The following is a 12,493-nucleotide window of genomic DNA, read 5'->3' as shown; positions in this document are numbered from 1 at the left end:
TCTCAACTCCCTTCCTAACTCCCTATATTCTCCTTTCAGGACCTCTTCCCTTTTCCTACCTATGTCGTTGGTACCTATGTGTACCATGACCTCTGGCTCCTCACCCTCCCACTTCGTGATATCTTGGACGTGATCAGAAATATCCCAGACCCTGGCACCAGGGAGGCAAACTACCATCCGGGTCTCTGGACTGCGTCCACAGAATCGCCTATCTGACCCCCATACTATCGAGTCCCGTATTACAACTGCCCTCCTCTTCCTTTCACCTACCCTTCTGAGCTACTGGGCCAGACTCTGTGCCGGACGCACGGCCACTGTCGCTTCCCCCAGGTAAGCTGTCCCCCCCAACAGTACTCAAACAGGAGTACCTATTGTCAAGGGGCACAGCCACTGGGGTACTCTCTATTACCTGACTCTTCCCCTTCCCCCTCCTAACCGTGACCCACTTGTCTGCCTCCCGTGGCTCCGGTGTGACCATCTGCCTGTAACTCCTCTCTGTCAACTCCTCACTCTTCCTGACCAGACGAAGGTCACCGAGCTGCAGCTCCAGTTCCCTAACGCGGTCCCTTAGGAGCTGCATCTTGCCGCACCTGGCGCAGATGTGGACATCCGGGAGGCTGGGAGACTCCAGGACCTCTCACATCCGGCACTGAGAACAACAAACTGCCCTCACACTCATACTGCCCCCCTCCTCAAATAACAACAAAAAATGAATACCAAACCTTCCTCGCCTATCCGTTTCCACCTAAGCCCGTTGAGCCGAAGCCCTTAAGCCTTCACTCTGCTCTCGGCTCACTCTGCCACCCGCAAACTATGCTGCCCGCTGTATGAGGCTCTGTGCCTTTTAAATCTTCTGTGCTTCGCTGCCTGAGGTCACACGCCTGCGCAGCCCCGCCTCTCTGAACACTGATGGAAAAAAACCGAAAAATTCAAAAATGGCTTCCTCCGCACTCCCGCTCCCATTCTCAGACTTTCTTTTTCGAATTAAACCCGAAGCAGGATTTCTGTCCTTCTAAATCTTCTGCGCTTCACTGCCCGACGTCATGCCTGCGCAGTCCCGCCTCTCTGAACGCCGATGGAAGAAAAACCCGAAAAATTCAAAAATGGCTTCCTCCGCACTCCCACTCCGATTCTCAGACTTCCTTCTTTGATCTGAGATATTTGGATTTTCTCTCTGTTTGGAAAATAGTCCACACATCTATTTCTACTACCAAAGTGCATGACCATGCATTTTCCAATATTGTATTTCATTTGTCACTTTCTTGCCCATTCTCCTAATCTGTCTCGGTCCTCCTTCATCCTACTTGTTTCCTCAACACTACCTGCCCCTCCACCAATCTTTGTATCATCTGCAAACTTGGCAACAAAGCCATCTATTCCATCATCTAAATCATTTATATGCAACATAAAAAGAAGTGGTCCCAATACCGACGCCTGTGGAAAACCACTAATCCACTGGCAACCAACCAGAAAAGCATCCTTTTATTCCCACTCACTGCCTTATTCCAATCAGCCAATGCTCTCACCATTTTAGTAACTTTCCTGTAATCCTACGGGCTCTTAACTTGGTAAGCAACCTCATGTGGGGATAAGTCACCTGGACCAGATGAACTAGATCTCAGAGTTCTGAAAGATAATGCTGAAGGGATAATAGATGCATTGGTCATGATCTTTCAAGAATCACTTCATTCTGGCATGGTCCCGGAGGACTGGGAGTTTGCAACTATCACTCCACTCTTTAAGAAGGGAGGAAGCAAAAGAAAGGAAATTATAGGCCAGTTAGCCTAACCTCAGTGGTTGGGAGTGTGTTGGTTTATTATTAAGGATGAGGTTTCAGGGTACTTGGGAGACTAATGATTAAAAAAAAAGTCATCCTGGTTTCTGTAAGGGGAAATCTTGCCTAACAAAATCTGTTTGTGTTCTTTGAGGAAGTAATGAGCATGGTAGATGAAGGAGTGGCAATGGAGGGCATTTACTTGGATTTTCAGAAGGCATTTGATAAGATACAACACATGAGGCTACTTAACAAGATAAGACCCTATGGCATTACAGAAAAGATAATGGCATGGATAGAGGAATACCTGACAGGAGACAGTGAGTGAAAATAAAGGGAGCCTTTTCTGGTTGGCTGCCAGTGACTAGAGGTGCTCCTCAGGATTCAGTATTGTTTTTCATTGTTTGTCAGTGATTTAGATAGTGGAATTGATAGCTTTAAGGCAAAGTCTTAACCAAAGTTGCAGTCTACAGGGCCTGTGTCCTCAGCACACTGCTTTATGGCAGCGAGACCTGGAACCTGTACTACAGACAAGAGCTGTGTCTCAACGCCTTCCACCTTCGCAGCCTGAGACGCATCCTGGACATCACGTGGACTGACCGTGTCACCAACAATGAGGTCCTGGCCTACGCCCGGATACCCAGCCTCTTCACCCTACTCCAACAATGCGGTCTCTGCTGGCTGGGCCACGTACACCGCATGTCAGACGGGAGGATCCCGAAAGACCTGCTGTACGGGGAACTGGCCTCCGGCAAGAGAGCACAAGGGCGGCCCCATCTTCATTTCAAAGGCGTTTGCAAGAGAGACATGAAAATGAATGTCGAGAGGTGGGAGGACATCGCAAGCGATTGCCCTCACTGGAGGCTGGGACTACGCAGAGGTCTAAAAAGAGAAGAAGAGAAGCTGAGGCTTGCTGCTGAAGAAAAGCGCACTCGTCGAAAAAACAGCAGCAAGACAACACTGGAGGACAGCGCCTTCAAGTGCAGTCACTGCAGCCAAGACTGTCACTCCCGTGTGGGCCTCTACAGCCACAACAGACGCTGCTCTAACACAGACTGAAACAAGACTTTCCAGGCGCAGATCCATGGTCTCGCGAGACTAACGGATGCCACCATTGTGGATGATATAAAGATAAGTGGAGATGTTGGTCATACTGAGGAAGCAATGTGTTTTCAGCAGGACTTAACCAAATTGGAAGAATGGGCATAAAATGGCAAATGGAATGCAGTTTTGGGAAATGTACGATAATATATTTTGGGAAAAGGAACAAAAGTGCAGACTATTATTTAAATGGGGAGAAAATTCAAACATCAGAGGTGCAAAGGGATTTGGGAGTCCTCGTGCAAGAGTCCTAGAAGGTTGATTTGCAGTTTGAGTGTGGTAAAGAAGGCAAATACAGTGTCGACATTCATTTCAAGAGCAATAGACTATGAAAACAAGGAGATAATGCTGAGCCTTTATAAGACGCTAGTCATGCTGCACCTAGATTAGATTACATTATGAGGACACTCAGTCCTCGTTTAATATCATTTAGAAATGCATGCATTAAAAAATGATACAATGTTCCTCCAGAAAGATATCACAGAAACACAGGACAAACCAAGACTAAAACCAACAAAACCACATAATTATATCAAATTACGGTATTGCTTTGCATTGTTGTAACTATATGTTAAAGAGCAGATCATGGGCACGGTAAAAAAAAGTCTCAAGGCCCGACAGCCCCATCATCTCACGCAGACAGAAGAAGGGAGAAACTCTCCCTGCCATGAACCTTCAAAGCGCTGCAAACTTGCCGATGCATTGGAAGCACCCGACCGCAGCCGATCCTGAGTCCATCTGAAAACTTCAAGCCTCCGACCAGCCCTCTGACACCGAGCACCATTTCTGCCGAGCGCTTCAACCCCGCCCCGGCTGCCAAGCGAAAAACAAAGCCAAGGACTTGGGGCCTTCCCCTCTAGAGAATCTGGATCACACAGTAGCAGCGGCAGCGAAGCGGGCATTTCAGAAGCTTCACTAGATGTACCTCCATGCTCTCATGTCTGTCTCCATCAAATCAGGATTGTGTACGGCACCCTACTTGACAGATAACAGATATCATTTACCGGAGTGGCCGCTGCAAGCTGCGTTGTGCCGCTATCTTCTCCTCCCAACTTCTTGGAGTATTATCAACAGTTTTGGGCCCCATATCTCAGAAAGAATGTGTTGTCGTTGGAGAAAGTCCAGAGGAGGTTCACTAGGATGATTCCAGGAATGAAGGGGTTAACCTCTGAGGAGTGTTTGACAGCTTTGGGCCTGTCCTCACTGGACTAGTAGAAGAATTCAGAAGAATGGTGGGGAGGGGTGGTGGTGGTGGGATCTCACTGAAAGCTACCGAATGTGGAGAGGATGTTTCCTTTGTTGTGGGGTATCCAGAACAAGAGGGCACAGCCTCGAATTTGAAGGGTGACCTCCAGGACAGAGGTAAGGAAGAATTTTATTAGCCAGGGAGTAGTGAATCTGTGGAATGCTCTGCCACAGACAGCTGTCAAGGCCAAGACCGTGGCTATATTTAAAGTGAAAATTGATAGTTTCCTGTTTGGTCAGGGCATCAGAGGTTATGGTGGGAAGGCATGTGTATGGGGTTGAGTGGGATCCAGGATCAGCCAGACACGTCGAGCTGAATGGCCAAATTCTGTTCCTCTCTCTTATAGTCTACTTCTTTGTATCAATGAGGCAGAACTCCGTATGCAAACTACATTTTGTTTTAAGAGGTGATGACCTTCAGGACTGGGATGGAATGGGTAACCACCAGGTAGAACTGATTGAATCTCTAGAGAGTGCATCTAGAACCGAGATCTCGGCACTCCAGGTGGGTGCTTCAACTGAACAATGGGGGAAGTGAGAGAGTCTATGACCATAGTGGTGGGGACTTGGAGAAGGAAATTGGAAGAGATATGTGAATCCAGGCTGGCTGTCTTCTCCCTGGTGCCTGTGTCAAGGAAAGTAATGGTGATTGACAGGGTATTCTAAAGAGAGACAGTGAAATTCCATAGCTGGAAATTGGTCCACATTGGTCTTAACTTCAGTGAGGAGCAGGAGGAGGAGGTGGTGATCCTTGTTGGTCTTGTCCTCTGTGAGGAGCAGGAAGAGGTCATGGTTTTAACTTTGGTAAGGAACAGGAGGAGGTTGTGGTCTACGATGGTTTGAACCTTGCTGATGTCAGAGGGTGGTGAAAGTGTGTAATGAGCTGCCAGTGGAAGTGGCGGATGTAGGTTTCATTTCAACAATTAAGAAAGGTTGATAGAATGTTGGTAGAGAGGACATACTGGAGTGAGATTTGCCAATGAGTGGAGTGGTGCTGCAGCAACAACAACCTGGCACTCAATGTCAGTAAGACGAAAGAACTAATTGTGGACTTCCGGAAAGGTAAAATGAAGGAACACATACCAGTCCTCATAGAGGGATCAGAAGTGGATAGAGTGAGCAGTTTCAAGTTCCTGGGTGTCAAGATCTCTGAGGATCTAACCTGGTCCCAACATATCGATGTAGGTATAAAGAAGACAAGACAGTGGCTATATGTTATTCGGAATTTGAAGAGATTTGGCATGTCAACAAATACACTCAAAAACTTCTATAGATGTACCGTGGAGAGCATTCTGACAGGCTGCATCACTGTCTGGTATGCGGGGGGGGGGGTGCTACTGCACAGGACCGAAAGAAACTGCAGAGGGTTGTAAATCTAGTCAGCTCCATCTTGGGTACTAGCCTACAATGTGCCCAGGACATCTTCAAGGAGCGGTGACTCAGAAAGGCAGCGTCCATTATTAAGGACCTCCAGCACCCAGGGCATGCCCTTTTCTCACTGTTACCATCAGGTAGGAGGTACAGAAACCTGAAGGCACACACTCAGCGATTCAGGAACAGCTTCTTCCCCTCTGCCATCCGATTCCTACATGGACATTGAACCCGTGAACACTACCTCACTTTTTTAATATACAGTATTTCTTCTTTTGCATGTTTTTAAAATCTATTCAATATATGTATACTGTAATTTATTATTTTTATCACTTTTTTTCTATATTATGTATTGCATTGAACTGCTACTGCTAAGTTAACAAATTTCACGTCACGTGCCGGTGATAATAAACCTGATTCTGAGGCTCAGAAGGGAGGAAAATAGAGAGCTATGTTTAGGTCTGGGTCTGTGGCACCAGGCAGATTGATGGTTTGGCATGGGCTAGATGGTCCAGTGGGCCTGTTTCTGTGCTGTAATGATTTATGATTCTATGTTCTTGGACATCAGTGATCTGCCACTGCATGACAACAATATTTCCAAACATCTCTGCTTTTGACATTTATTTGACTTCACAGTGGTTTACGTTTGTTAGGTGAATCTGGAAACACAGGACACAATAAGACCATAAGACTTCGGAGCAGAATTGGGCCAAAAGGCCCATGGAGTCTGATTTGCTATTCCATCATCGCTGATCCTGGATCCCACTCAGTTTCGTACAGCTGTCTGCTTGTATCATTTGATGCCCTAAATAATCAGGAAACGATCAACTTCTGCCTTAAATATGTGTGTTGACTTGGCCTCCACTACTGTCTGTGGCAGAACATTCCACAGATTTACTTCAGTCTGGTTAACAAAATTCCTCCATACCTCTGTCCTAAAGGGTTGCCCCTCAGTTTTGAGTCTGTGCCCTCTAGTTCTGTGCCCCCACTATAGGAAACAGCCTCTCCGCATCCCACCCTATCTAGTCCTTTCAACATTCATAGAAACATAGAAACATAGAAAATAGGTGCAGGAGTAGGCCATTCGGCCCTTCGAGCCTGCACCGCCATTTATTATGATCATGGCTGATCATCCAACTCAGAACCCCGCCCCAGCCTTCCCTCCATACCCCTTGACCCCTGTAGCCACAAGGGCCATATCTAACTCCCTCTTAAACATAGCCAATGAACTGGCCTTAACAGTTTGCTGTGGCAGAGAATTCCACAGATTCACCACTCTCTGTGTGAAGAAGTTTTCCTAATCTCGGTCCTAAAAGGCTTCCCCTCTATCCTCAAACTGTGACCCCTCGTTCTGGACTTCCCCAACATCGGGAACAATCTTCCTGCATCTAGCCTGTCCAATCCCTTTAGGATCTTATACGTTTCAATCAGATCCCCCCTCAATCTTCTAAATTCCAACGAGTACAAGCCCAGTTCATCCAGTCTTTCTTCATATGAAAGTCCTGCCATCCCAGGAATCAATCTGGTGAACCTTCTTTGTACTCCCTCTATGGCAAAGATGTCTTTCCTCAGATTAGGGGACCAAAACCGCACACAATACTCCAGGTGTGGTCTCACCAAGGCCTTGTACAACTGCAGTAGTAGCTCCCTGCTCCTGTACTCGAATCCTCTCACTATAAATGCCAGCATACCATTCGCCTTTTTCACCGCCTGCTGTACCTGCATGCCCACTTTCAATGACTGGTGTATAATGACACCCAGGTCTCGTTGCACCTCCCCTTTTCCTAATCGGCCACCATTCAGATAATAATCTGTTTTCCTATTTTTGCCACCAAAGTGGATAACTTCACATTTATCCACATTAAATTGCATCTGCCGTGAGTTTGCCCACTCATCCAACCTATCCAAGTCACCCTGCATCCTCTTAGCATCCTCCTCACTGCTAACACTGCTGCCCAGCTTCGTGTCATCCGCAAACTTGGAGATGCTGCATTTAATTCCCTCATCCAAGTCATTAATATATATTGTAAACAACTGGGGTCCCAGCACTGAGCCTTGCGGTACCCCACTAGTCACCGTCTGCCATTCTGAAAAGGTCCCGTTTATTCCCACTCTTTGCTTCCTGTCTGCTAACCAATTCTCCACCCACACCAATACCTTACCCCCAATACTGTGTGCTTTAAGTTTGCACACTAATCTCCTGTGTGGGACCTTGTCAAAAGCCTTTTGAAAATCCAAATATACCACATCCACTGGTTCTCCCCTATGCACTCTACTAGTTACATCCTCAAAAAATTCTATGAGATTCGTCAGACATGATTTTCCTTTCACAAATCCATGCTGACTTTGTCTGATCATTTCTCTGCTTTCCAAATGTGCTGTTATCACATCCTTGATAACTGACTCCAGCAGTTTCCCCACCACCGACGTTAGGCTAACCGGTCTATAATTCCCCGGTTTCTCTCTCCCTCCTTTTTTAAAAATTGGGGTTACATTAGCCACCCTCCAATCCTCAGGAACTAGTCCAGAATCTAACGAGTAGGTTTTTATGAGATCCACCCCCTGCATTCTTCTGATTCCACTGAGTACAGGCCCAAAGCTGCCAAACACTCCTCATATGTTAACCCCTTCATTCTTGGAATCATCCTTGTGAACCTCCTCTGGACTCTCTCCAATGACAACACGTCCTTTCTGAGATATGGTGCCCAAAACAGTTGACAATACTCCAAGTGCGGCCTGACTAGTGTCTTATAAAGGCTCAGCATTATCTCCTTGCTTTTATATTCTATTCCCCTTGAAATAAATGCCTTCTTTAGCACAGGCTCAACCTGTAAATTAACCTTGGGAGTCTTGCATAGAAGTCCCTCCACACCTCTGATGTTTGAACCTTCTCCCCATTTAGATAATAGTCTGCACTATTATTCCTTATACCAAAATGCGTTATCATACATTTCCCAACACTGTATTCTATCTGCCACTTTTTAGCCCATTCTTCCAATTTGTCTAAGTCCTTCCGCAATCACATTGTTTCCTCAGCACCACCTACCCCTCCACCTATCTTTGTACCGTCCACAAACTTTGCCACAAAGCCTTCAATTACATTATCTAAATCATTGACAAACAATGTGAAAAGTACTAGTCCAAATACTGACCGCTGAGGAATACCACTAGTCACTGGCAGCCAAACTGAAAAGGCCCCTTTTATTTCCACTCGCTGCCTCCTGCTTGTCAGCCGTTCCTCTATCCATGCCAGTATCTTTCCTGTAATGCCGTAGGATTTTATCTTGTTAAGCAGCTCATGTGTGGCACCTCATCAATTGCCTTCTGAAAAGCCAAGTAAATGAAATCCACTGCCTCTCCTTTATGCACCCTGCTTGTTACTTCCTTGAAGAACACTGGATTTCCTTCTAGAGAAACCATGCTGACTTAGACTTATTTTATCATTAGTCTCTAAGTAACCCAAAACCTCATCCTTATTAATAGACTCCAGCACTTTCCCAACCACTGAGGTTAGGCTAACTGGAACTGGCCTATAATTTTCTTTCTTTTGCCTTCTTCCCTTCATCAAGAGTGGAGTGACATTTGCAATTTTCCAGTCTTCTGGGACCATGCCAGAATCAAGTGATTCTTGAAAGCTCATGACCAATGCATCCATTATCTCTTTCGCAACCTTTTTCAGGACTCTGGGATGTAGTCCATCTGGCCCAGGTGACTCATCGACCTTAAGACCTTTCAGTTTGCCTGGCACTTTTTCCTTTGTGACATTCACTCTTGCTCCCTGTCACTCACAATGCCTTCTTTTTGAGGATTAGTCACCCATTACCTAAATTTGAGCTTTTCATAGGTTTGGTGACACATGAATCTGATATTTGGTTGTTTTCTTTCTTTAGTGACAACTGTCAGGTTTTTCAGCCAGATGTTGTGCGTAATCGGAGGAACAGCACCACAGTGATGAACAGACATAGTCAGGTAAAAGCATCAAGAAGGCACTTTGTTCTCTGCCTGATACATACTTTTACTTCATGTGTGTTAATTCAAAAAGTTTGAAATTTAACTGATGTTTTAAAAAAAAACATGCTCTCAAGTGATTCCAATCAGTATTGCAAAAAAACTTGCTTGATTTAATTGATGTAGGAACCTGAAAAGACCCTTCAGTCCTTATGCCTGGCTTAACATTCGGTGTGATCATGGTTCATACTGTTACCTCATCAGTGACTTGCGTACAAGCCTTAGCTCCTTCTCAAATATATTTGATCATCAGATCCTTATGTGTCAGATTTAAACTTGGCCCAATGACAGTTTCATTTTGCAGGAGAGAGCCACAGATTTTATACTACTCTCTCTATCACGTTTCCTATTTTCACTGCTTTTGACACCCTCACCATCTACCTGTCACAAGTCAGAAATGTGGAATATTCTCAGTTATATGGGGAAAAACAGCGGCAAGCTTCAAATAGTTTGACAATATCGTCATTCTTTTCTGTAACTAACTTGACATTTGGGGACCTGTGGACACTATCTTGATGTCCCTGATGCATGCTTTCCCTGGCACAATGGTGATGCTGCTGGAGACTGGGTCTAGTACTGCCTCTGCTTTAGTGGGATTATATGTACCAGCTCAAAAAGCCCTTCTGGATGCACTTCAAAAAAGGAATTGTCACCATTTCAGGTCAAAACTCAGTCCTAATGCACGGTTTCAACTGAAACATCAGCTATTCCTTTTCTGCCACAGATGGTGCTTGATGTGCTGAATCCTTCCAACAGATTGTGTGTTGCTCCATGTTCCAGCAACCTCTGTGTCTTTCTGAGCATGTTTGAGTTCATCATAGGATATTGACAACTGTTCAAGTTCCATAAGTTTTGTAATGAAGACTTTGGGTGTTTATTTCATTGCTTTGTTTTCTAGATTGTCCCTTCATCACCAGTTCGTATCCCAAGCAGCCGGCTGCATCAGATCAAACAGGTAAAGTGAATATTTTTACCATGATTCAAAGCAGTTAGAACCCAGAAATGTTCAAACCTGGCAGGAAGTTAATTTGTATCTTGTAAGCCCTTCCACAACCCATGGCTGGACTGGAACTTAATTTTTGGACTGGTACAGTCTCTTAGCTTTTTGGAGGTTGTATCTCGATTTCTTGTAAAGGTCTAAATGCTGCAGATGTAGATGTCAGAAGAGAATGGATCTCCCAGTTCATCCATAGTTTCTGCTTTGAAAACATCCAGATTGTTCTCTTTGGTGCACAGTCCTCAACACACTTACTGATACAGTAAATGATGGTGGTGACATACTCTTCTAGGCTGACAGCTGAGACTTTGAATATGGACCAGTCTACTGTCTCAAAGCAGTTAGATTACAAAGAAGTTCATCTATTTCTACTGTGCAGTTATCTGTATTGGATCCTTCTGTTTCAGCTTCTGTTTAGCAAGAAGGAGCAGAACCTGGTGTCTGATTTACCAAAGTGTGGATGGTAGGCATCTTTGGTTGTACAGCAATGGTTGAGGGTGTTTGGACCCCTGGTGCACAGGAGCTACCAGTATTTTGATAGCACATTCCTGATGCTGGCCTTGTAGAAGGTCAACGACAATGATGAAAAGGGGCTCAATGATTTCAAGAGGTCTAGAATACAAGAGCAAGTGTGTGATGCTGAGGCTTTGTAAGGCAGAGGCCTCACATTGAGTATTGTGAACAGTTTTGGGCCCCTCATCTTAGAAAAGATGTGCTGGCATTGGAGAGTGTCTAGAGGAGGTTCACAAAGATGATTCCAGGAATGAAAGGATTATCATACGAGGAACGTTTGATGGCTCTGGGTCTGTACTCACTGGAATTCAGAAGGATGGGGGGGGATCTCATTGAACCTTTCGAATGTTGAAAGGCCTAGACAGAGTATAGGATGTTTCCCATGGTGGGAGAGTTTAGGACAAGAGGGTACAGCCTCAGGATAGAGGGGTGCCCTTTCAGACCAGAGATGCGGGGAAATTTCTTTAGCCAAAGGGTGGTGAATTTGTGGAATTTGTTGCCCCATGCAGCTGTGGAGGCCAGGTTGTTGGTGTATTTAAGGCAGAGATTGATAAGTTCTTGATTGGACATGGCATCAAAGGTTACGGGGAGAAGGCCGGGAACTGGGGTTGAGGAGGAGATTTTTTAAAAAAAGGATCAGCCATGATTGAATGGCAGAGCAGACTCGATGGGCCAGATGGCCTAATTCTGTTCCTACGTCTTACGGTCAATGATTAGGGTTTTACAGGTTGGTACAAGAACCAGATGTTTGAAGGGCAGTAATTGACATTGAACCTGGTAGTGTTGGGACTTGAGGCTTCTCTACCTCTGTTCCAAGAAGATGCTTGGCTTGGATGGTGGTAATTACTGATGGGGAGAGATGTGCCTGTGAGTGCATGGCTCCGCAGCTTCTCACATTCCTGAACATTTGAATTGCTGTAGCAGACCATAAAGCAACTTAGTGGTTCCGGTCCCCACACTGTGCGGAGGGCATGATTGCACTGGAGTGGGTGCAGAGGGCATTCCTTTTGAGGAGGGACTGAACAATGTGAAGCAGAGGAGGCAGAATATGATACAAGTCTACAGGATTGCCAGGTATTGATTGAGTAGGTGATAGGAAGCCACTCCCCAGAGCAGAGACATGTAAAATTAGAGGGTGTAGATTTAGGATGGAAGGTAAGAGACCTAAAGAAGAATTCTTTTTCCACCAAGATGGTGGTTGGAATCTGGCACACGCAGCCTGTGGGGAGACGCTCATGATATTTCAGGAGTATTCAGACGAGCAGTTGAATCGCCAAGGCAGAGGAGACTTCAAGCACTGGTAAATGGGAGGAGGGAACGTCAACTCAGACTATCAGAGGCCTGCGTCGGGCATTTTCATGCCTTACAAGGCGCAGATTGGAAGTCTGTGTGGGGCGCCACTCCTCGCACAGACTAGAGCAATGTGGGATTAAGTGCCTTGCTCAAGGACACAAGCACGCTACTACAGCTGAGGCTCGAACTAG

General features: G+C 45.6%; 1 protein-coding gene across 1 annotated transcript in view; it reads left to right on the top strand.

Annotated features, from left to right (window-relative positions):
• pabir2 (PABIR family member 2) overlaps nt 1-12,493 on the top strand; it is a 169,221-nt gene that overhangs the window by 25,982 nt on the left and 130,746 nt on the right. Inside the window, exons 2-3 of the mRNA XM_063061201.1 lie at nt 9,382-9,460; nt 10,398-10,454. Of these exons, the coding sequence (XP_062917271.1) occupies nt 9,382-9,460; nt 10,398-10,454 (136 nt within the window). The remainder of the gene's footprint in view (nt 1-9,381; nt 9,461-10,397; nt 10,455-12,493) is intronic.

The sequence above is a fragment of the Mobula hypostoma genome, chromosome 10 (assembly GCF_963921235.1).
Source record: "Mobula hypostoma chromosome 10, sMobHyp1.1, whole genome shotgun sequence".
Classification (NCBI taxonomy): domain Eukaryota; kingdom Metazoa; phylum Chordata; class Chondrichthyes; order Myliobatiformes; family Myliobatidae; genus Mobula; species Mobula hypostoma.
This window is presented reverse-complemented; position numbering and strand designations above follow the sequence as displayed.